Raw genomic sequence first — 25,735 nt, 5'->3', positions numbered from 1 at the left:
GGCAGCTTGCCACTAGGAGTCAGTTCTCGTCCCCAAAGATGTGTGACTCCCTTGTGGTTCCCAGGGCTGCTGGACAAAGCGCCTTAGGGCTCCTTTTAGTCATCAGGCTGCCAGAGACCAGACCACATCTGAGAGGTATCATCCTACGGCCTTCCAGAAACACCAGGTCACAGGGAGTCACACCGCGCCTACACCGAATGCGCATGCGCTAAATCCGCGCAGGCGCTCTGTGGAGCCTGGGGGCTCCGCGATTAACCAGCACTGCGCTTGCTCTGACTCGCTTCTTCCCTTCCCCCGCCGCCCTCCCTGAAGGAGGACCACGCCCCAAAAGCGAAGCCACTTCCTTTGGCAGCCAGCTCCGCTGCGCCTGCGCCCGGGCTCCGCGGTGAGCTGCTCTGGGTCCCGGCCCCACTCCGTCGCCCTCCCCGCGGCTCCCTGACGCTGGCGTGACGTCACCACGCCGGGCGGCCGCCATTACAGAAAGCCGAGTCCCGAGCTAGGGCGAGCGGAGGAGGAGGCACAGCGGCCGGCGGCCGAGCACTGCGGAGCGAGCCAGCGGGCCGACGCCAGCGCCCAGCAGCCGCCTGGGGCCGCAGGAAGCACCCCGGGGAGCGGCGGCGGCGTGTGCGTGTGGCCCGGGTGCGGGCGGCGGCGCGGGAGCAGCGCGGAGCGGCAGCCGGTTCGGGCGGGCGGCATCATGGACGAGAAGTTGTTCACCAAGGAGCTGGACCAGTGGATCGAGCAGCTGAACGAGTGCAAGCAGCTCTCCGAGTCCCAGGTCAAGAGCCTCTGCGAGAAGGTGAGCTGCTCTAGGCCCCAGGTGCGGCCTCTGCCCGGGCTCTCCTATCAGGAGGCCGCAGGGACTGTGCAACATGGCGGCACGGAGGCCAGACCCCTCGAACCTAGCAGACCGGCGCCCGGCGCTGCCTGCGGCGACTCGCGAGGGACCCAGCGCCCCCCGCCTCTCGTGCGCTGATTGGATGGCGCCGCCACCGCGGCCTAAAATGGCGCCGCGCGCCGGACTCCGGGCTTCGGAGCCTCCCGGCCCGACCCGGCCCGACGCTGGGAAGCGGGGTGGCCGGGACCCTTTCGTGGCCCGGCCAGGGACTGGCTAAGCTTTGCGCCCAGGAACGGGTTCCGGACTCTTGGAGAAAAGGCATTGTGCTTGCACTCGGTGTTGCTTCATGAGCGGGCGCTGCCCACAAGGTCCCCCATAGGCGGGCTTGTAGGCCAGACCCCAGCGCCTGTGGAAAGGTCACATCGCTTTCGTGTCGGTTTCCACACGTCGGCTTCCTCGGAGCCCTGTTTAAAGAGTGTGTTTAACGATTATGAAAGGAATCGCTAACCCAGTTTCTCCGAAGGTCACAGAGGTAGTTTGAAGGGAGGAATATAAAGTTTTCATAGTTGGACAAATGGAGGACCTGGTGAGTCATACTACACGAAGAAGCTTTGGGATTGGAAATCCAGTGTCACTTTAATTTATGATGTATATGCTGACTCAAATTGGGTAGTGTGAAACCCTTCTGTGTGTAATGTAGTTGGCATAGAGCCATTTATTTTTAGAATGAGCAACACAAACGGGAAGAGAGTCAAATTTTTTATCCTCTCTGGTTGCAAAAGTTTCTTGGATTGTATTTTTGTGGCTACAAACAGTAGTAGAAATCCCCGTATTGACAGATTTCTGTATTTCAGCTATGGTGCTGAGTCCACTCCTCGAAGTGATAACTTGGTGTCTCAGGTTATCTCATTCCATTGGTTTTCCCCAAGAATTGGGGAAGCAAGTTGTTCAGCTGTCAGTCATGTTGTATTTTTGAAGTCTTTTGTTTTGTTTTTTGTTTTTGTTTTTCGAGACAGGGTTTCTCTGTGTAACCCTGGCTGTCCTGGAACTCACTCTGTAGACCAGGCCGGCCTTGAACTCAGAAATCCGCCTGTCTCTGCCTCCCAAGTGCTGGGATTAAAGGCGTGCGCCACCACCGCTCGGCATCTTTGAAGTCTTAATTAATGCAATTTTCTACTAGAAAAATGTTCGTCTCCACTTCATTTTAGCTTCTTTTTTCAAAGTTAATTTAACATTTAATTTTAGTGCAGATTATGCTAGTAATTTGTGTTAGCAGGAAGAATTTTTGGAGCACAGAGGATGCTCGTTCCTTTGTGGTTTTGATTCTTGAGTTTGAATATTTTCTGATGACATGATTTTTCAGAAAATGCTGAGAACGATTTTGGTTTAAGTCAAATGTAGGTTTATTCCTTCCCTCTTCCTTCCCAAGTGTCTCTGGCTGCCCTGGTACTGGTTATATAGCCAGGATAGCTTTGAACTTGTGGCATTCCTGTGTCTCTGCTTCCCAAGTGCTGAGATTCTGTGTGTTGTGTGTGCTATACCATGCCCCACTTGAATCCCTAGTGTTTTGATCTTTGTTTCTCTCACATCAAACAAGGTTGGTATTTTTAAGGTTTAGAAATAAGCCTTTAAAAAATTACTTAATAAATATTGCCAGGTCTTCGTCTCTAATTGCTGACTCGGAGTGTAGGGCTTTATGTGAGCATTGGGTGACTAGTCATTTGTGTGACCACTCATTCATTGGACTGTTAGAACTGGATACCATTACTTTTCGATTCCCAGCTGAGTGATTATAACTGAATTTTCAGGTAGACAGTTTATTTTATTTGGTCCTTGTTTCTGTACTTAAAAATAGTTAACATGCTCCAAGATTGCATGTTCTTATGAAGGAAACCAGAAGACAATGAAGAATACCTATACATATTCTCAAGGAACTTTTAATCTAGTTGGAAAAACTAGGATGGCATTGTCAATTTGGCACTTAGAGCAGTGGTTCTCAGCCTTCCTAATGCTGTGACCCTTGAATACAGTTCCTCATGTTGTGGTAACCCCCAACTGTAAAACTTTCTTGTTGCTACCTCATAACTGTAATTTTGCTGCTGTTTTGAATTGTAAATATCTAGTGTGTTCAAGATATCTGATATATGACCCCAGTGAAAGGGTCATTTGGGCCCCCAAAGAGAACTGCTTCTCTAGAGTTACCTGGATAGGAAGTCTCGGGAATTGTCTATCTAGAAGATTGGGTTGACCTAGGAGCATGTTTTAGGAGCATGTTTGTTATGTTGAGATGGGAAGACACACCCACTGTAGATGCCACCATTCCCTAGATTGGGAAGGAGGGGTACTCCATTATGTAAGGGTGGAACAAGCTCCCTGTGGTAAAGGTCCCCAATGACCTGAATTTGACCCCTTTCTTATAGGTGAAAAGAAAGAACGGACTCATACAAGTTGTTCTCTGAGGTATACACACAAGTAAATGTAACAGTGTGAACATGTATTCATTGCTGAGTTTCTCATGAGGTGATGTGAGCACCTCCCTCAAATTCCTGCAGCTGTGGCTTCCTTGCTGAGATGAACTAGGACCGTGAACCAAAATAAACGTGTCTTGAAGCCAGGCATAGTAGTATGCCCCTTTAATTCCAACATTCAGGAGGATCTCTGATCTACAGATGAAGTTCAAGGATAGATAGCAAGGGCTACACAGAGAAACCCTGTCTTGGGATGGAAAAACAAAACTAGCTCCCCAAAGTTATTTTTGTTGGAATGTCTTTATTACCAACAAGAAACTAAACTATGGAAATGAGTAGGACATGAACCATCAGGTAGGTTTGCTTTGGGAAGACTGTTAAAGATGCTGCATTCAGAGATGGAGTGAGTGCTGAAGCTTTTATCACATCTTCCTGAAACTCAGATGTAAGACTAGTCAGCTTAGGTCTCTTTCTCAATGTGTATAGATGTTAGAATTTTAATGTATGTATGTTTGTATTATGTATGCAAATGTGTTTGGAGGTGCCCATGGAGGCCAGAGAGGATGTTGGACCTTCTGGAACCTGGTGGTTTTAATCCACTGGACCTGGGTGCTGGGAGCCCGCCTTTAATCTGCTGCTAAAGCAGCATGGACTCTGAACCACTGTGCCATCTCAGTAGCCTAGTTTTAATTTTAGAGCCACATAAAAAGTAATGCTTGAAGCCAGGTATGGTTATGCATGCCTTTCATCCCAGCACTAGGGAAGCAGGGGCCAGCCAGAATTACAAGGTGAGACTTTATCTGCCCCACCCCCCACCCCACCCCAAAAAAAGTAAATAAAAGAAATAGTTTTTAAGCCGGGCAGTGGTGGCACATGCACTTGGGAGGCAGAGGCAGGCGGATTTCTGAGTTCAAGAGTTCGAGGCTAGCCTGGTCTACAGAGTGAGTTTCAGGACAGCCAGGGCTACACAGAGAAACCTTGTCTCGAAAAAACAAAACCAAAAAAAAAAAAAGAGAGAGAGAGAGAGAGAGTTTTTAAATCTGTTTTAAAGTTTCCTTGAAATAGATTGCTTTGGTGAACATTGTTGCCCAACTTCCTTTCTTTTAATTGTATTTAACTTTTGTAACTACATAAACTTTCCAAACAATACTAAGATGTTTAGACAGTGAATTAGGTGCCTTTCTATACCTTGTACAGGTATACCACTTCCCACTTGTGTGGTTTTTTTTTTTTTTTTTTTTTTTTTAAGTTTTGTTTATTTATGAGTGCTCTGCCTCATACACATCCAAAGACCAGAAGAGGGCATCAGATCTCCTTAAAGGTGGTTGTGAGCCACCATGTGGATGCTGGGAATTGAACTCAGGACCTCTGGAAGAACAGTCAGCCTGTGTAACTGCTGAGCCATCTCACCAGCCCACCACTTCCCACTTGTAATGTTTTATTGCCAATTCAGTGGTGACATGAAAACGACATCTACTTTTGGTGAGATTGCATGTTGTTGGGTTTTTTTTGTTTTTTTTTTTTTTTTTTGGTTTGGTTTTTCGAGACAGGGTTTCTCTGTGTAGCCCTGGCTGTCCTGGAACTCACTCTGTAGACCAGGCTGGCCTCAAACTCAGAAATCCGCCTGCCTCTGCCTCCCAGAGATTGCGTTTTAAACATTTATTTGTGAGACAGCTGTGTTCTGTAACTTGAGCTAACCTCAGACTCACCATCCTCCTTCAATCTCCTGAATGCTGGAATTAGAGATCTATGCCGCCATTTCCAGCTTTAACAGAAAATTTGAAAATCTGAGTTTTTCACCAATTTAGTAGTGCTTATTAAAGATAACTCCTGATGCTCTCATTAGAAATGAGAGCATCAGAGGCTTCCCTTATGTAAAGATAGAAATAAACCCCAAGTGCTCACTGTGATTAAATAGCTTGAGAACTTTGTCTGGTACCTTGTCAACAATAGCAGCATTGCTTCCAAGCAGAAAGTATCCAAATGTATATCATAACAATGGTGAGCATGGTTTTTATGTTGCTGACTCATTAAAAATAAAGATGGCTTCAAGTTTCTGTCCAAGCTAAGCTTACTGTGTGTACAAGTATGTACCTTGCCGTTTAGGAAGCTTAGTGTTCTTGGTGAACATACGTAGTTCCATCTTAGGCACAGCACCATTGACAGATTGAAAAAAGTAAATACTATCAACTTGCTGAATGTGGTCATAAATGCTTATAATTCCAGCACTCTGGAAGGTGATGCAGGAGGATGGCCAAGAGTCAGAGGCAGATGGACTTCTGTGAGTTAGAGGCCAGTTTAATCTATATAGTGAGCTCCAGGTCAGCCAGGACTTGGGAAAGAGGTAGGCAGATCTTTGAGTTTGAGGACAGCCAGGGTTACATTAGAGAGGTCCTGTCTCAAATAATTACAGACATTATGATGTCATTTAGTTTAAACATTTGTTACTTGAGGATGGAAAAAAGAAAACTTCTTGTTACTGATTTGATAAGCTGATTGTTTGTTTTGTTTGTTTGTTTGTTTGTTTTTGTATTTTTGTTTTCTAGAGACAAGGTTTCTTCTGTGTAACCCTGGCTGTCCTGGAACTCACTCTATAGACCAGGCTGGCCTTGAACTCAGAGATTTCCAAGTACTGGGATTAAAAACATCACCACCCATTGATAAGCTAAACTTTTTGACCAAGATTACATTGTTTTTTTGTTGTTGTTATTTTTTTCTTTTTAAGATTATTTTATGTGTATATGTTTGCCTGTGTATATGTATGTGCACCATGTACATGCCTGGTGTCTTGGAGGTTGATTGGAATTATGGATAGTTGTAAGCCACTAAGTGGGTAGTTGAAATAAAACCCAGGTCCTTTGCAAGAACAAGTGCTCTAAACTACTGAGCCATCCCTCGCACTCCCAAGAATAAGTTCTTATATAGAGTTAATATAATTATTAATTTAAAAGGCTGTTTGGCTGTTTCCATAGCAGTAGTTAAAATATTAAGGACAGGTGGGAGAGGCTTGTTAGAATGTTTCATTATACTTCGGCATAGTCACTGTTGTTGATTTTAGATACAAAGAAAGGGCTTGGAAAGGTGGAGTGGCTGGTATGGAGAGCTGGAGTTAGGTTGCTTGGGGTAATGACTTCTAATCCCAATGTCCCCATCTTGCTTGCAGAGCCTTATTGAGGTAGTAATGATGAAAAGTGCATGTAGATTGGGCCAGCATGAACTGTGATTCTGTAAACTGAAGCATTGTGTTCCTGCTGCTGCCAGGCTCCATTCTTGTCAGATAGTGTTGTCCCACCTCTCTTGGAAACAGTGATTCTTTCATTTTCATGTGGCTAACTTACTTCATTTGTCCCTCAAATAAGACTGGTGTGATGAAAATCATAGGTCATTTTATTTGTCACATAGTATAAATCATAAGGAGAGGCTAAATTATAAAACATTCTAATAAAGGTAGGTGATTTTTTTTTTTTGGTTGCCAGGCATTTATAAAATGCTATTCCTTTAATCTCCGAAGCCTCCACATACCTGTGAGTTTGTTCCACGTGCTCCTAGCATAGAGTGGTATTGCATCTTGGATTAACTGAATGAGGAGTATGTTCATGTGCTGATTTCTAGGTCCTTCCCGTTCTCTGATAAGGGTTCATAATTCTCTGTCTAAATAAAGGTGAATCTTAGTTCGAGGCCAGCCAGGGCTATACAGCGAAACCCTGTCTCAAGAAAAACCAAATAAATAAATAAATAAATAAATAAATAAATAAAAATAAAGGTGAATCTTGTATAGTGGCAAGGATGATGGGCCCTGGAAACCAGACCTGGTAGTGTATAGAGAGAGTCCCAGCTGTTTGGAGGTTTAGGCAGAAGGATTGCATGTTCAAAACCAGCCACATAGGTTTGACTTTGTCTCAAAATAAATGAAGAGAAAGCTAGGGATGTATAGTTCAGCCATATAGCACCTGCCTGGCTTAAAAGCCCAGCCACAAAAAGAGGGAGTGACCCATCCTGTAGGAATGAGTGGGACAACATTCATTTCTATATTCAATCCAGTAAGTCAACATTTGTCATGTCAGAGTTAACAGTGAACTATCCTTTTAGTGTGTAGAAAATAAGCACCGAATGGGAGTTGAGTCTTAAGGGAGATAAGGGGACCAGCACTTAGTTGCTGCTGTGACTTTCTCTCATTTCTTTTTTGTTTTTCTTTTAAAAAAATAAAAAATCATCTTTGGAAAAGCCTTCCTTATTCCTTTGCTGTAACTAAGCTGGACTAGGTTTAGGAGGAGGAAATGTTTCGTTGGTGGTGTCACTGTTTTAAATAGCTTTCTTTATAGGAATAGGGTAGGCTAAAGAAGGGAGAGCTCTCTAGCAGCCAGTTATGGGGGTGAGAGGTTACTGTTGAACAATCTGGGATTAACTGCTTCATTTCTTCACAGTACATTGGTTTTACCTATTTATTTTTATTTATTTTTTTTGTTGTTGTTGTCTTTTCGAGACGGTTTCTCTGTGTAGCCCTGGCTGTACTGGAACTCACTCTGTAGACCAGGCTGGTCTCGAACTCAGAGATCCACCTGCCTCTCAAGTGCTGGAATTAAAGGCGTGTGCCACCACTGCCCAGCTTTATTTTTTAATTTGTTTATTTTATATATATGAGTACACTGTAGCTTCCTTTAGACACACCAGAAGAGGGCATCAGATCCCAGTACAGATGGTTGTGAACGACCAGGTGGTTGCTGGGAATTGAACTCAGAGCCTCTGAAAGAGCAGTCAGCACTCTTAGCCGCTGAGCCATCTCTCCAGCCATGTGTTACCTATTTATTTATAAAGTGGGGTTGTGTATTGGAAGGGTGAACACAGTAGAGAGACTATGTTTCTGAATCCTGGGTATTTGTGAACTAGATGACCAGCTGGCTGGTTGCTCCTCCATCCTCTCTTCTTCCTGTTTCAGTCGATTCTAATGTAGGTGGCATTTTTAAGTCCATATTTTTTGTGTTTTCTGGTTAATGATTATCTTGCAGATGGTAATTCTTACTCTTGTGTTGGGACAGAGCAAAAGGCTGCAGGCTTTGGCTCTAGATTGGCCCAGTAGTTTCCCTGGATAAGGGCACTTTGGGAGTTCACAAAGGCTCTGCAGAGCTGGTTATGCTTCTGTTTTGCGTTCAGTTGGACAGCCCCTTAGGCCTTCACTGCTGAATTTTGTCTTCATGGCATATCTCTACACAGAACATTAGTTTCAGCCATGTGGTGATGCTTTCCTTTAATCCCAGCACAGCACTTGGAACCAAGAAAGAAAGAAAATTTTGTTTATGGAGCACTGACCGTGGAAGTTGGTTCTCTACCTCTGCCAAGTGGGGCCCAGAGATTGAATTGTTTGTCCGTCTTGGCAGCAAAAGCCTTTACCTGCTGAACCATCTTGCCCTGACAAGAAACATTAAAACTAACATTAGCTTTTTTATTTAAGATGATTGATGGTACTGTCTCCTTCCAGAGACTCCCCAAGGGCAGAATTTGTGAAATACAGAATGTCTATAATAAAGCATATTATTGATCATCCAGTGCACTGCATCGGGTTTCCCTCAGTAAAGACCTGCTTGGAGCACTTTTGTTTCTGTTGTTTGTTTGTTTGTTTGTTTTGAATAGGTTTGTTAGCAAACAGGGTCTTACTGTGTGCTGTTTGTATCTCATGAGTGCTGGGTTTTCAAAGTCAGGTATGTTCGCCTACACCTTGCCAAAAGTAATTATTGTTTTGAAGGGAAGACACTATAAACAAAAACCTTTAAGAAAGAGCCTCTAATGCTAACATAGCAAAGATAGTCGGCTAAAGCTTGGGGGGTGGCAGTGGGGGCTAGATCTCTAAAGGTTTGTCCAGCCAGCTCAAGCATATGTGAACACTTAGTCTCAAGGGGAAAAAAGGGTGTGTGTGGAGGAAGCATCTAAGACCAAGTGAGGCCAAGTTGTAGGCCAACCTAGATTATATAATGAAGACAAGACCTGCATGCCCTGTTAGGGGAGCCCCCGTGTCAGAAGTCAAAGGGTAGGGCTGTAGAGAAGTGACAGGACCCCAGGCTAAGAAGAAAGTAAGTTCTGCTTTCATCATGATTTATTTAAATAGAACCCAAACATGAACATTAAATGATTGAGCCAGTATTGGAAACAAGGGATTTGTTTTGCTTGGGCACACCTTAAGTATCAAGATTCCTGCTATGTGGTGCAGAGGTGGGGGTTGTTTGTTTGTTTCTGAAACAGTTTTTTGTCTAGTTTAATTTTTGAGGCAGTATTTCTTCCTGTAGTCCTGGCTGTCCTGGAACTCAGATCCACACTTCCTCTTCTTCCCAAATGCTAGGGTTAAAGGATTAAACCTAAGCCTTTGACTCCATCCTCCTGCCTTAATTTCCAAAATACCAGGCATTTGCAATCACATAGCCTCTACACTTTTTGTTTGTTTGTTTTTAATGGTTAGAAAAACAATGTCTGTTTGAACTTAATCAACTGAGCTGCATTGAGATGACCTCAGTCTAACACCAGAGCATATGGTCAGGAGGCAACTGAGCATAGCCTTCCCTTGGTGTCCTGGGTTTGCTTCTTGGTTTTGGATCTGCTGCTTAGTTGGGCCTTGACATCCATAACAAGTATAGGTGTGTTGTTTTCTATGTTTTCTTGGCTGATTCTGTGGTGAAGGAGAATTTGATGATGGTCTGCTGTGCATGCTTGCTTCTTTGGGGCCATTCTGAGGATGTTTGGTTACCTATAGAAACTATGTCTTCTTGGACTGCCGGAAGATAGAGAGAGGAAGGTGAAAAACAGCCGTGGTTGTGGATATCTCAGCACTGCCTTTTGGTTTTGAAAGCCCTGGATTTTGCTTTAGGGATGGCAAGAACAACTTCTGCCCTTTCTGTGTCATTTCGATGAATAGCTGGAGTTGGAGACATGTGCTTCTAAGTCAGCAGGTCTTGTGAGTCTGAATCTCTTTGAGGGTCTCTTATCTGATTTTTACATTACGATTCATAACAGTAGCAAAATTACAGCTACAAAATAGCAACAATAATTTTATGGTTGGGAGTCACCACAACATGAGGAACTGTCTACTGCTCAACTTAAGTATTTTATTTTAAAGATTTATGTATTTTATGTATGTGAGTACACTGTCACTGTCTTCACCAACTAGGGTATAGGATGCCATTACAGATGATTGTGAGCCACTATGTGGTTGCTGGGGATTGAACTCAGGACCCGGAAAAGCAGTCTTACCACTGAACCATCTTTCCAGTCCTCAACTTAGTATTTAGCAAAGAGGGTGGCTCTTTTTTTTCCTATAGTATAAGTTGATTAGAAATGACAAAACTATGTACCCATTGGGGAAATGATGAGTAAATAGTTGGATTTTTCTTATAATTATTGTCGTCTTTGAACAATACTGCCCTGGATGAGTTACAAGGTCTAGTTCACACAGGCCTGCTTTTCTGTCATCTTATTTGATGGTTGGAATGGCCCATATTTAAGAATGTCCAGTCTATAGGTAACTTACAGCAAGCTGACAATAAGATCTTGTTTAATATAATAGCCTGTTTCTAGTTTTAACCTTATTTTAGAGAGTTTCTATTAAATCTTTTTTTCTTCGGAATTAAATGTTCCATCCAGTCTGTTATTTGACTGAATTTCAGAAGGGTTTGGTACTAAATTATTTTTAAAACTTTATGAGTTTGTTTTATTTATTTATTTTTAAGATAAGGTTTCTCTGTGTAGCCCCAGCTATTCTAAGACTCTGTCCTCAAACTCAGAAATTTGCCTGCCTCTGCCTTCCAAATGTTAGGATTACAGGGTTTTTGTTTTGTTCTTTTGTTTGTTTTGGTAAGTGTTGCATCAGCAGAGAAATTTGAAGGCTGGGTTTTTGTTTTTCCAGAAGGGGTAGCTATGTAGCTCTGACTGTCCTGGGACACTTATGTAGACCAGAATCACTGAGATCCATCTGCCTCTCCCTCCTCAGTGCTGAGATCAAAGATTTGCATCACTACACCCAGCCTGGGCAAAATGTTTTGGTGGAAGCAAAAGGCGAGTCAGTGGAGGTGGCTCAGTGGTTAAGGTGTCAGTTATCAAACCTGGCTGCCTAAGTTTGATTCCCAGGCCTCACATAATGGGAAGAGAGACTTACTTCCATAAATTGAGTGTTGAATGTATGCATACCATGGCTCACGGGTGTGTCTTCCCCTCTGCTCCCACTACATAAATGTGGTAATTTTTTTAAAATGTTTTCTTTTGCTTTGGTTACAAGAATAAAAATGTCAGTATGAGAATGGACCATTCTAATAAACACTCCAGTGTTCTAACACTAATCAAATTATTTTTAAAAGCTCTACCACATTAAAGAGTTGTAGCGTATCCAACTTTGAAAGCAAATTGATGAAGGCCTACATATAGTCTGTCCATGGTTCCATTAAAGAGGTCTGTAGACACTGGAGAGGGTAGTGCTTACTCTTAATCTCAGTACTGGGAGAAGACTGTGTTAGAGGCCAGCCTGGTATATATACAGAGAGAGACTTTGACTAAAAAAATAAATAAAACTGTTGAGTGGTGGAGCTCGCCTTTAATCCCAGCACCCTGGAAGCAGAGGCAGGCGGATCTCTTGAGTTTAAGGCCTGACTGGTTAGTATACAGAGGGAGTTTCAGGACAGCTGAGGGCTACACAGAGAAACCTTGTCTCAAAAAATAAAAATAAATCAATAAATGGTGTAAAGATTTAAAAGGTCATGAAGGTTCTTCAGGCCAGCCTTCTGACACATGTCTCTTAGTTTTCCTAGTTGCACAATAATCTACATCTACAGCCTTTATTGTCTTGGCATTTAAAGTATTTTATTTTGGTGTAGTAATTATCTTAGTGTTGAAAATTGAGACAAAATCATAAAGCACGTATAAAACCAGTTTTTTGTAAGCTTGTTTTTACCAGAAGCTCAGCAGTTAAGAACACTTGCTGCTCTTGCAGAGGATCCAGTTCAGCTCTCACTGTCTATGTCTGGGGACCTCACAGCCACCTGTGACTTTAATTCCAGCAGATTTGAATGCCCTCTCTTGGCTTCTGTGGATACTCATACATATATGGCATACAAATACATAAAAATACACACAAATAAAGATTATTTATTTTTATGTGCATTGGCCTTTTGCCTTCATGTATTGTATGTCTGTGTGAGGGTGTCGGGTCCCTTGGAACTGGAGTTACAAACAGTTGTAAGCTGCCATGTGGGTTCTGGCAATTGAACCCAGGTCCTAGAAGAGCAGCAGGTGCTCGCTCTTTATTACTGAGCCATCTCTCCAGCCCCCAATAAAAAAAAATTTTTTTTAAAGAAAGCCTTATATTATTAAAGCATGTGTGGGGGGGTGTCCCATACTGGTCAGAGGGCAAGATTCTTTCCTTTCACCATATGGGGGCCAGTCATGAAACTCTGGTGGTCAGGTTTGGTAGCAAAAGCGCCTTTGCTCCTGAGCCAGCTCTCCAGCCCCTGTTAAAACATTTTTAATAGGTGGCTTGATTACATCTGATATATACCACTGCTTTTTCCTATGTTAAATCATTACTGTTTTATGAAGTTTGGTCAGAAGGACAGGAAAAGAAAGACCTGACTAGTTTTTTTTTTTTCTTTTGTTTTTTGTTTTATATATATGATGAGTACACTGAAGCTATCTTCAGACACACCAGAAGAGGGCATCGGATCCCATTACAGATGGTTGTGAGCTTTCATGAGGTTGCTAAGAATTAATTGAACTCAGGACTTCTGGAAGAGCAGTCAGTACTCTTAACCGCTGAGCCATCTTTCCAGCCCCTTGACTGGCTTTCTTAAATTTACTTAGTGTTAAATTTTTAAAATTTGCTGCGTTTGATCAAATTCAGATTATTGGCGTTAGTGGTGAGCACTTTTACCCTCTGAGCCATCTTGCTGGCCTTAACTTCCCCAGATTTAGAAGTTAAAAGTTTTTTACTTAATGCTCATTCTTTTCATTTTCACTGTGATAGTGCCAATGTTAAGTATGCAGTTTACTGGACGTGAGTAAGTTCATGTGTTGTATCTGCTCCCAGGAATAGAGCTCTACAAGGGTGCAGAGGAGCAAATCCTAGGAGACACCTCCTTTGACTGTAGTTAGAGGGTCTCTGCGCGTCTCTGCGTTCACCAAGAATTCAACCCCGTCAGAGTCTGCATTAAGAACTGGGAGAGGCATTGTTTGTTAGAAAAGTAGGCTGCCAAAGAAGGTAGTTTTAAAATGCAAAGGAAACTAACAGTAAGCAACATGTGTGAAAGGTCTAAAGTTTGAAAAAAAAAACACCACAAAATGCCACGAGGTGGTTATTTCACCTGAGAAATGAGATTATGGTCTGTGGGGATATTTAGTGTTGTGTGTGTCTTTAAAAAAACAAACAGATACATCCTTTCTGGCTAAGAAATATTTCTTTTAAACTGAAAATATTCTTCCAATCTCGGAGAATGTCTAGAAATAGGCTCCCCAAAGTCTTTGGAGAGTTAAAAATAGTGATTCTTCAACATGGTTGTATTTAGGACAGCATGCGTAGATGTGAGGGAGGACTTTAGTGTTTGCTGACAGACTCCATTTTCAAAGATTCCACCTTTAGGGAATAAAGCATAGAGACTGGCATTTCAAATGTGTGACTAAGGTTGCCTTCATCTTAAAATTGTGGTAATATTAAACTGTTAGCAGTAGGCATCTTTGTTCTCTAGGTAGGGGCAGGTGTTTCTTTTGAGAGAGGATCTCCATTTGTAATTGTCCAGGCTGGCCCTGAATGCTGGGATTACAGGCTAGCTGAATTTCAGTGTGGGCAATTGGTTGTGTATCTAATTAAAATGGTCTGCCTTTCCTTCCTCATACTTAGTCTTTGTTCATTCAGTCTGTTCTCTCTTCCTCCTTAATTATAGCCTTTCTCTTCTCCTTTGCCATGGGAATGACCTGTTTTCACACGCCAGTTTCCAGTGTCTAGCACAGGGTGGAGTCACTCAGATGGCATAGCAAATAATATCTTCCAGCATACATTTTTAGCATATATAGTTGTCTGTTGACTGAATGATAGTTTCTAAATGAAGCCTAGAATGCATGTATACTACATTCTAAGATAAGACCTATATATATTTTTATTGAGTGATATGGGGGGAGGGGAGTTAAATGCCTTAACCTCAAAAATCAAGACCAAGAAACCTCAAAAAGCCTGAGGAGGTAGCATTAGGTGCTCTTTTTTTCACCTCCTTTTAAATTAATTTACTTACCCATATGTGTTCTCTGTGCTATTTATGTGCAGTGCCCTTAGAGGCCAGAATAGGTATTGGAACACCTGGAAGTACAAATAGGCGCTGAGACTTGACCCTGAAAGAGCAGCCAATGCTCTTAACCACTGAGTCATCTCTACAGTCCAGGTCTTGTTCATTTTCACTGAGCTTGTGTGGATGTTACTGATGTCTTCAGTATTCTAGTAAGATGGAAATTTGATAGTCTTTACAAATTGATGCTGACCATTGAATGTCATCCTGGTACATATTCTCTAGACATTCACCATAAGATAGCTAATGGATAGAGTGTAACTGTATATTATCTTATGAATATAGCCAGTGGGCTAGTGAGGTGACTAAGTCCCTTGCCAGCAAACCTGAGAACCTGAATTTGATTACCAGAACCCACATATGTAGAATGTTCACACATGCACATAAAATACAAAAAGAGTAATTTTTAGGCCGGGCAGTGGTAGCTCACGCCTTTAATCCTAGCACTTGGGAGGCAGAGGGAGGTGGATTTCTGAGTTCGAGGCCAACTTGGTCTATGGAGTGAGATCCAGGACAGCCAGGGCTATACAGAGAAACCCTGTCTCAAAAAATTAAAAAAAAAAAAGAGTAATTTTTAAAATTAAAAATGTTAGGGCTAGAGAGATAGCTCAACAGTTAAGAGCACTCACTAACTGTTCTTCCAGAGATCCTGAGTTCAATTCCCAGCAACCACATGGTGGCTCATAACCATCTATAATGGGATCTGATCCCCTCTTCTGGTGTGTGTTCTCATAGATAAGAATAAATAGACATATATATCGGTCTTGTTAAAATGTTAACATAGGCATATGGTTTCATATTTTACAGATTCTGTTTCTTAAATAAAGAAACATCTTTGTTAGTGCTGTTTAATGCTGAGTGTATTGCTTTATTTTTTTCTTTATCTGTAGGCCAAAGAAATCCTGACGAAAGAATCCAACGTGCAAGAAGTTCGATGTCCAGTCACTGTGTGTGGAGATGTGCATGGGCAATTTCATGATCTCATGGAACTCTTTAGAATTGGTGGTAAATCACCAGATACAAATTACTTGTTTATGGGAGACTATGTGGACAGAGGATATTACTCCGTTGAAACAGTTACACTGCTTGTAGCTCTTAAGGTAATTTTACTTTTTTTGTTTGGGCCTTTTGAACTGGGTGAGAGCTGTCTGAAATGTTCTTTTCCATTTGTTACATTCATCTGAATGTTAAATTTTAGAAAAGACTTCTACTTTTAAGAATGCAAAATAAGTGTCAACTTAATCATCACATCTGCATTTGGAGCTAGAAGATGGTTCAGAACACAGTGCAATGGGATACCTCGAAGTTTTTTTGCTTTTTTGGTTTTTGTTTTGTTTTGATTGTTTTTGTTTTTTTCAGACAGTCTCAATGCATAGCTCTGGCTGTCCTGAAACTATATCATTTGACAGTCCTATGAGAATTTTACTGAGGAAAGGATCAGATTTCAATGAAGAAAATAATGTTATTTTTAATATTAGAAAAGGAATTTGTAACGGGCAGTGGTGGTGCACGCCTTTAATCCCAGCACTTGGAAGGCAGAGACAGGCGGATTTCTGACTTTGAAGACAGCCAGGGCTACACAGAGAAACCCTGTCTCAAAAAACCAAAAAAAGAAAAAAAGAAAAGGAATTTGATCTAAATGTCCAAGAGTGAACAAATACCTGAACAGTAGTTTATTCTCATGGAGTAATTTGCAGGCATTACACATCACCTAGTAAGGATTAAAATGAGAACTGAAGTATGCAGTCCCAATGCTGGTAAGGACAAGATAAAGGCTTGAGTTGAGGTCAGCCTGGCTAATTCAATAAAAACCTTTTCTTTAAAAAAAAAAAAAAATAACTAAAAGAAACAAGTTTTAGAATTCCATGGTGTCATTTGTAGCTTTGAAATGTAGAAGAGTCCACAGTGACACACCATGGCATTGGTTTATTTTTTTTTTTTTTTAAAGCCATCTGCCCTAAATGTTGCTTGGCTTTACCTCAGAAGGGGGAAGCAACATTTTCTTTCTCTCTCTCTCTCTTCCCCCCCCCCTCCCCTCCCCCTCCCCCCCCCCCCCTCTCTGTTTTTGTTTTTCCGAGACAGGGTTTCTCTGTATAGCCCTGGCTGTCCTGGAACTCACTCTGTAGACCAGGCTGGCCTCGAACTTAGAAATCTGCCTGCCTCTGCCTCCCAAGTGCTGGGATTAAAGGCGTGTGCTGCCACTGCCCGGCAACATTCTCATTTTTATCACAGAATATTCTTAGCAAGAAACTTGCTGTTGGTGATATTTTCTAATATTAGAGAAGAAATTTTCAGCCAGAGCTGTCTTTGATTAGCATCTGCATTGCTTGAATTATCAAGTGGAGTTTAGAGTAGATGGTGGGCAGTTTATGCAGTGGCTCCAGATACTCTGAAAGAAGCTGTAGCTCAGCATTGTGAGGAAGAAGTGGGCTGCTTTTAAGAGGTCATAATACTACTGGCCACTTCAAAGACAGAGAGGCTAGCTAATCTCTTAGTTCAAAGGTTAACCTGATCCAAGATAGAAAGCACTCACCAGCCAAGACTCCATGGTGACCCTGTCTCAAAAAAAACAACAGAATTCATATACCAAGGACTAATATTGCACTGTTTTCCTAAATGCTATAAGCCCAAATCCTAATTCACTGAATGTGGAACCAGAGTGTGACTGTACATCTATAATTCCAGCCCCAAGGAGGCAGAGACAGAGGAGTTCCTGACACTCACTGTTCATCTAGCTTAGTCTAATGAGCTCCAGGCCCATGAGACACTGTCTCTTAGGTAGGTAGGTGGCCATTTCTGAGGATGACTCCCAAGTTTGTTCTCTGGCCTCCAGGTATACATGAACATAGGGAAGAAGATGGGAGATTACATGGAAAAAACAGCTGTCTATAAATGAAGAAGACCCCAGATCTGCTGACACTATGGAGGACACCCCTGTAGTATATAGGCCCACTCGAGACTAATGGCTGCCTTAGCAAATGAACACTGTGGGTTAGGTCGTCCTTTCTCAAGTGATGTCTGAACAAATGTATCAAAACAGATCTTTGTATCTATGTTCTTGGTTAGGCTCAGACTTCTTAGCTGTGTTGACCCAGGGTCTGGGGATGCAGCCCAGTGTCTATAAGAGTGTTTGGTTACCATGCAAGAAGCCCTGGATGTGACCCCCAACAGAGTATAAGTGTGGGATAGATAATACATGCTTGCAATTCTAATATTCAGGAGATGGAGGCAGGAGGAACAGTTCCAGGCCAGCATTGGATGTATAAAACCCTGCCTCGAAAATTCATAAAAACCAAGAAATTTTAATTTATAAAAATTAAGATTTTCTTTTTATTCTTTAGAAGATGCAGCAAAGTTTATAAAAAACACTTGTTCAAATTGTTGCCACTAAACCTGATAATCTGAATTTGAACACTGGAGCGCACATGGGTGAAATGAGAGGACACATACGTTCACTCACAGTAAATGAAATGTAATTTTAAAGTCAGGCTTGGTAACAGGCACCTTTACTGTCAGTCGTCTCATAAGATAGGTCTTATTTTTACTGTTGCTGTGTGATGGTTCTGGGGAGTATTGTTTGTTTTCATTGTACAAGAGTCTTTAGCCAAGGCTACCCTCAAGTTGGTTGCAGTCTTTTAGTGTTGGGATTCCAAGCATGTGGAGCCATGTGAAGAAGACAGGTTTCTGGAGACAGGATCAGGCTGTAAGGAGCCTCAAGCACAGATCCTTCTGCCTCTCCCATACACTGGGATTATAGGCATGGACCACTATGCCTAACCTTAGATAGATAATCTAATTTTAAATGGGCAAAGTACTGAAGGGCTACTTCCTACGAGAAAGTACATGGTTAGTTAACATTATTAGCCATTAGAAAAATCTTACATTGAAGTCATTACTTCATGGCTTTTACTAAGACAGTGACTACAGTCAATACCAAGTGTCCTGTCAAGAATGTGAAATGAGCCGGGCGGTGGTGGCTCACGCCTTTAATCCCAGCATTTGGGAGGCAGAGGCAGGCGGATTTCTGAGTTCGAGAGTTCGAGGCCAGCCTGGTCTACAGAGTGAGCTCCAGGACAGGCAGGGCTACACAGAGAAGCCTGTCTCGAAAAACCCAAAAAAAAAAAAAATCCTAGAAACGAAAAAAAAAAGTTTATAATCATTAGGCTGTGGTAAGCATATGCCTTAAATCTCAGAGCTCAGTAGGCAGAGGCAAGTGCATCATCTCCTTACACAGAGTAGCCCACTCTTGACAAACATCAACAGTAAAAAAGTTTATAATCTAATTTCAGCTCATTGATGTTTAGAGATGTCTGCTTCTTAACTCGTCCTCCTCCTCCTCTCAATTGGAACTCTGGATTCCCCTATAGAAAGTTTTATGAAATGTCTATTTCTTTCTTTCTTTTTTTTTTTCTTTTTTTTTGAAAGAGCTAGCTTCTGTTGTTCATTTTCTTTAGGTTCGTTACCGAGAGCGTATCACCATACTCCGAGGGAATCACGAGAGCAGACAGATCACACAAGTTTATGGTTTCTACGATGAGTGTTTAAGGAAATACGGAAATGCAAATGTTTGGAAATACTTCACAGACCTTTTTGACTATCTTCCTCTCACTGCCTTGGTGGATGGGCAGGTGTGTGTACCATAAAACTCACTGCTAGTTTTCCTTTTTCCAATAATCTGCTTTCTTGATGTTTAGTAGACACTGGTTTTCCATCTTTACAGCTCGCATCCCTTTAGGGATACTTTTTAGTAAATACTAACAAGTTTTTTTCTGTGTGCTGAACTGTCAGGATCGTGGGAATGGAGAATGTGGAGGGGTCTGGGAGATGTAAGGGATTGTTTGCCATTCCTGAGTATGAGGATGACTACCAGTCTCGTAAGGGACTGTGGGTAAGCTAGAGAAACACTTTCTTGAAGGAACCTCGGTGATGATGGTTGGTCAAGAACAAGACTAGATACTCGGTAGTTGGTATTAGATCAGAGCAATAGCCAGTTCAGAATCCATCCTCATTGAAACAGAGAGCCAAATGATGCAGGTTCCTGCCTAACGTGTAGTCCAAAGATTTTAGTTTCTCTTAGGTATAGTTACCATTTGTAATCAATCTCTTTAGATCTTCTGTCTACATGGTGGTCTGTCTCCATCCATAGACACACTGGATCACATCCGAGCACTTGATCGCCTACAAGAAGTTCCTCATGAGGTACGACTTTGATGAATTCTCAGAAACTCTTTAGGAAGAACAAAAATTGATTAGCTGTAGCATAATTTATCATATGTTCACTCGGGTTTTCAAAATGAAATGACATGAGCCCCTTACCATTGCTCATTACAAGTTTAGAAGCCTGCCTTCTCATCACCACTAGCCCACCTGTCTAATGACACTCAGACACACGGGGAGATGGGACAAGTTACTGAGCACACTGTGCCTTGTGGAAATTGCTTCTCATTTCAGAGATACATTAGCTGCAAAATTCAGGCTGTGTTCAGTACACATACTCAGAATGTGATTTTTGTAGAATATTGCTTCTGGTGAATTATTAAATGAATTCCACATTTGGAAGTCCATTTATGACTTGTACCTGCTTCTTAGGGTCCAATGTGTGACTTGCTGTGGTCAGATCCAGATGACCGTGGTGGCTGGGGGATATCTCCTCGGGGAGCTGGTTATACCTTTGGCCAAGATATTTCTGAGACATTTAATCATGCCAATGGCCTCACGTTGGTGTCCAGAGCTCACCAGCTGGTGATGGAGGTATGTTCTTTTCTTGAAACCTGTCAAACTAGCTGTAATAACTGACGGAAAGGAGTTTGACACTGATGTCATCGGTAAGATGTCCTTTATTCCTGTAGAGTCTGCCATGGGAGCTAAACCCTCTTCAGTAGATGGACAGTCGAACAAAAGACAGGTCCATGGCTGATAGTGGGCATGCACTTAATGACTCGGGGCGGGGGGTGGGGGGACTTGGAAGTTAATGGTGAAAGGTGACAATGAAGACGGGTGTCATGTATTGCAGAGGTTTATTTCACATTTATCTAGTATGTCTCTTTGTAGGAAAAGGAATGTCAAAATGTTGATGTCCTTTAGATAACTGGCTTGTAGGTGATTTTGAAACATTGGCTTTGAGAATGAGGGCATGGAACATTAAAACTGTGTCAGTGGGCAATCTCTTCTACAAGAGTTTGTTACCAGTGCTGATGGTCAGCCAAGCACAGTGGTGCATGCCTCGTTAGTTTATTAGCTAGTTTGCTGGTTAGTTGGTTGGTTATTTAGGTGGCAGCTGAACTGCCCTGTAATCCAGACTAGCCTAAACTGTACAGTGAGACCTTATCTCTAAAAAAAGGTTCATTTTTAAAATCAAGTTTAAGGTGTGTCTTAGTTAGGGCTTCACTGCTGTGAACAGACACCATGACTAAGGCAACTCTTAGAAGGGCAACATTTAATTGAGGCTGGATTACAGATTCAGAGGTTCATTCCATTATCATCAAGGTGGGAACATGACAGCATCCAGGCAGGCATTGGTGCAGGAGGAGCTGAGAGAGTTCTACACCTTCATCTGAAGGCTGCTAGCAGAATACTGGCTTCCAGGAAGCTAGAGTGAGGTCTTATAGCCCACACCCACAGTGACACACCTACTCCAACAAGGCCACATCTTCTTATAGTGCCACTTCCTGGGCCAAGGATAGATAAACCATCATGTCATGTCAGTGAAAGACACGTTTATAGATGCATTTGGTGATGGATAATATTTTAAGTTGATTTGGTTGGTTGGGTTTTGCAGGATATGGTCTCCATGTGGATTAGGCTAGCCTCAAACTCAGAGATTCATCTGCCTCTGCTTCCTGGGGTAAAGGTGTGTGCCACCATGCCTGCCTTGTTTTTAAATGCTTAAAACAAAACAAGACAAAACAAAAACAGGGCTGGAAAGATGGCTCAGCAGTTAAGAGCACTGACTGCTCTTCCAGAGGTCCTGAGTTCAATTCCCAGCAACCACATGGTGGCTCACAACCATCTGTAATGGGATCTGAGGTCCTCTTCTGGTGTGTCTGAAGACGGCAACAGTGTTCTTACAAATAAATAGCTCTTTTATTTTAAAAAAAAATTAAAAAAAAAAAAAGCCAGGCGGTGGTGGTGCATGCCTTTAATCCCAGCACTTGGGAGGCAGAGGCAGGTGGATTTCTGAGTTTGAGGCCAGCCTGGTCTACAGAGTTGAGTTCCAGGACAGCCAGGGCTATACAGAGAAACCCTATGGGGTGGGGGGATTGTTTTAGCAACTCGCATTGTTCATGTACATTTTATGGGTTGTGTGAAATACAGAAAATAAGAACTTTGGAGTTCTTCTGTCTTAATATATTTTTCTGTTTTAATGTGACCATATTTACCTATGTGGGTAGGTAAGTAAGTGTTGTTTTTTTTGTTTTTTTTTGTTTTTTTTTTTTGTTTTTCCTGCCTCTTTTTTTTTGCAGGGATATAACTGGTGCCATGACCGGAATGTAGTAACAATTTTCAGTGCTCCAAACTATTGCTATCGTTGTGGTAACCAAGCTGCAATCATGGAACTTGATGACACTCTTAAGTATTCTTTGTAAGTATCTACTCTGAGCTAGCTTCGTGTTGTCCAGCTCTGCTTAAACCAGAACAGAGATTGACTTTGGACTTAATTTTTGTGGGAATGAACCTACACATAACAGAAACTGGCTTCTCTTATGTGGACCCTGGTATGAATTACTAGATCTTAAATTTCGTGTGTGTGTGTGTGTGTGTGTGTGTGTGTGTGTGTGTGTGTGTGTGTGTTTTTTTGAAACAGTCTCATCATGTAGCTCTGGTTGTCCTGGAATTCACTGTGTAGACCAGGCTGGCCTTGAACCCAAATAGATCTACCTACCTCCCAAGTGCTGGAACTAAAGACCTATGCCGCTATACTCATCGATCTTTCAACTTTTAAACGCATATTTTTACTGTAGAACTAGTAAAGTATATTTTGATGAGAAGTCAGATTAATGAGTCAGACATTTAAGTGATCTTAATATAGAAGGAGCCCTAATGTGTGGAAAGGTAGCCTCTCAGACTGAAGTAAAGTTACAACCCAAGTGCAAAGCTGTAATCTTAGCCTTGGGAGACTGAGGCAAGGGCAAGAGGATTGAAAAGTTAAGGACATCCTTGACTATTTTTCTTTTGGTGTGATACTGAAAGCAGGAATAGGGGAGCAGTTGTTCAACCTATAGTTGTAATTTATAGTCCACTATTGAGGGGAAGTTGAGGCAGAAACTAAAAGCAGCTTCTCAAATAATACCCACAGTCTAGATGTAATGTTACATTCCACCAGAGGCAGGAGTTTGAGGCCAGCCTGGTCTATATAGAGAGTTCCAGGGGCTGTATCAAGAAACCATAACTCAAACAAAACAAAAAAGCAGAGATAAGTGTATGGGCCCTTGCTTGCTGCTTATGTTCAATTAGCTTTCTTCATTCTTAAACAGGTCAGGGTTCCCTGCTTAGGGAATGATAACAGCCACAGTGGGCTTGGTGTTCCTACGTCAGTTAAGAAGACAGTCTTCCACAGACATGCTCACAGGTCAACCTGATTTAGATAAGTCTAGTCCTCAGTTACAACTGTTCCCAGGTGATGATTCTCTTGTGTCAAGTTAACAGTTAAAACTAACCATGTATCTCTAGCCCAAGCTGGTCTAGAACTGTGATCCTCTTGCCTCGGTTTCCCAAGTGCTAATGTTAGAGCTGTGTCCCAGTACACCTAGCTCTATTAAAGTTGGGTTCTATCCTTTTAAAATACACTGAAATTAGATAGGGAATAGACCAGAGAAGTTGACGATCTTAATTTTGTTAAATACATGAGTATCTTCTTAGAATAGAAACAGTGAATCTTATTTTGTTTTTCAGCTTGCAGTTTGATCCAGCACCTCGTAGAGGCGAGCCACATGTCACTCGTCGTACCCCAGACTACTTCCTGTAATGAAAATTTAAACTTGTACAGTATTGCCATGAACCGTATATTGACCTGATGGAAATGGGAAGAGCAACAGTAACTCCAAAGTGTCAGAAAATAGTTAACATTCAAAAAAACTTGTTTCACATGGACCAAAAGATGTGCCATATAAAAATACAAAGCCTCTTGTCATCAACAGCCGTGACCACTTTAGAATGAACCAGTTCATTGCATGCTGACGCGACATTGTTGGTCAAGAATCCAGTTTCTGGCATAGCGCTATTTGTAGTTACTTTTGCTTTCTTGAGAGACTGCAGATATAGGATGTAAACATTAACACCTGTGAGTCCAGTTGACCTCCACTTAGCTGTAGCTTACTCAGCATGACTGTAGATGAGGATAGCAAACAATCATTGGAGCTTAATGAACATTTTTAAATAAGTACCAAGGCCTCCCCTCTTGTTGTGTTTCTTTCAGGGATACCATTAATTTAATTGTATGATTTGTCTGCACTCAGTCTCTCCCCTTCTCAAATCTCAGCCCCGCGTTGTTCTTTGTTACTGTCAGGAAACCTGGTGAGTTGTTTTGAACAGAACTGTTTCCCTCCTGTAAGATGATGTTACTGCACAAGTCACCGCAGTGTTTTCATAATAAACTTGAGAACTGAGAAAGTCAGGTTTGAATTGTATCAGTGGGCACGACTGGTGCTGTTTATTAACAAGATAAATCTATTGATCAATTTCAGAATTTGTAGAATCCCAGGTAAAGAAAAATAAAGATCAAGGCCACTGTGTAACCTCTCTGGCAACTCCTTGGTGTTCTTCAGAAGAACTTGGGGACTTGTTTGTCTGACATAATGCAGTTTATCTTATTGCTGGCCTGCGCTTGTGAAAGGAACTCTGTGCTGCTTCAGTAGGACTTGATTGTTAAACCATAGAACTTGAGAGTTATGTTTTTAGGATTTTACTTAAAATGGCATGTTTTCAGGTTAGAACTTAACAAACTAAATGATGTGTCTAATTAGTGTAGTTTCTGGTTACAAATATATTGCTATGTATATTTCATGGACTCTTTAAAATAATTGACAGAACGGTAAGTTCTACCAACATTTGTATATTTCTTGTCAAGTCATGTGATCTTAGAGTTAGTTAAACTTGTCTCTGATGAGCTGTTAGAACCTTAGCTTGTGTTCCTTAACTGGTAAATCAGTGAAGCCGAGTAGAAACGAAGCTGGTTTGGGATTATGCTTTGTCCCAGATTCGAGAGTGGTGCCTGAGTGCCAGTGCTCAATGAGCAATGGCTTTTCCCCTCTGTTCTTTGACTTGGCTTAAAACCGAAGACAGTTCTTCTGTGGGGGCTAAATATTTGCTATTTTAAGCTACCTGGGCAAACATCAGGATGCTTGATCATTACTGTGTGAGTGTAGTAAATAAATGTTTCCTTGCTTTGTACTGTGTTCAATTTGGAACTAACAGTGAAGTTACAATATTGCCCTGTATAAAAAAGCTGATTTATGAGTTAATTTTCTACAAACCCTTAGTTTTTCTAGGTGTCTTCTTTTTAGCCTTTTCTGAGTTAGAAGAAACACATTCTCCAGCCTGTTATTTTTGCTACTTTGTCTTCCTGGCCAAACAAGTAATATCTATGTACAGCCCCCCCCTCCCTTATTTTTTTAAATTAGGGTGGGTGTGGAAAGGGCAGGGGAACCAGGTCTTGTTGTGTGGCCCTGAGTGGCTTAGGACTTGTTATATAGGCCAAGCTGGCTTGGAACTCATGGGTGATCTTGCCTGTACATGCCGCCATGCCTGACTCAATAATGTACAGCACTTCTCATCCAACACTCAAGGGAGGTGGACACCAGGCAGCTGCACTGGGGATCCTGATAACAAAGAGGGCTCTAATGGAGTCTTTAACTGTAGTTGACACATGTCATGTATAGCTTCTCAGAATGGGACTTATGACAAAGACTGATTGGTTCTAAAGCCATTCAGAGGCAATTACTAGGCTTTCTATCTAAATTTGAAAATGTTAATACTTTAACCTGATTGTAAAATTAGTAAAAATGTGTGAGTTTAATAATTTCTTCTAAAAATCAAATTATAGTTGAAAGAGAATCACTCAAATGAGAGAATTTTTTAATGGGTACTACTATAATGAGATTGCCATAATTTTTAAGCCTCTTGATTAA

General features: G+C 41.8%; 1 protein-coding gene across 1 annotated transcript; it reads left to right on the top strand.

The window, feature by feature from the left end:
- The first annotated feature begins 479 nt into the window (after positions 1-479).
- On the top strand, positions 480-25,003 carry Ppp2ca (protein phosphatase 2 catalytic subunit alpha). Its single transcript, XM_028775915.1, has 7 exons — positions 480-799; positions 15,500-15,709; positions 19,064-19,237; positions 19,719-19,808; positions 20,199-20,360; positions 22,073-22,191; positions 23,502-25,003. The coding sequence occupies exons 1-7, from the start codon at positions 698-700 to the stop codon at positions 23,572-23,574; spliced, it is 930 nt and encodes a 309-aa protein (XP_028631748.1). The 5' UTR covers positions 480-697; the 3' UTR covers positions 23,575-25,003.
- The last annotated feature ends 732 nt before the right edge of the window (positions 25,004-25,735 follow it).

This window comes from Grammomys surdaster, unplaced genomic scaffold (assembly GCF_004785775.1).
Source record: "Grammomys surdaster isolate TR1022 unplaced genomic scaffold, NIH_TR_1.0 262, whole genome shotgun sequence".
In the NCBI taxonomy this organism is placed as follows: Eukaryota; Metazoa; Chordata; class Mammalia; order Rodentia; family Muridae; genus Grammomys; species Grammomys surdaster.
Note: the sequence above shows the minus strand (reverse complement) of the source record. Positions and strands in the feature narration are given on the sequence as shown.

Excerpts from the sequence above, each read along its gene's own strand:
- Ppp2ca (XM_028775915.1), top strand. The coding sequence starts at position 698 with ATGGACGAGAAGTTGTTCACCAAGGAGCTGGACCAGTGGATCGAGCAG. Across the intron at positions 15,710-19,063 it reads CACTGCTTGTAGCTCTTAAG|GTTCGTTACCGAGAGCGTAT; the intron begins GTAATTTTACTT and ends CATTTTCTTTAG. Across the intron at positions 19,809-20,198 it reads TACAAGAAGTTCCTCATGAG|GGTCCAATGTGTGACTTGCT; the intron begins GTACGACTTTGA and ends CCTGCTTCTTAG.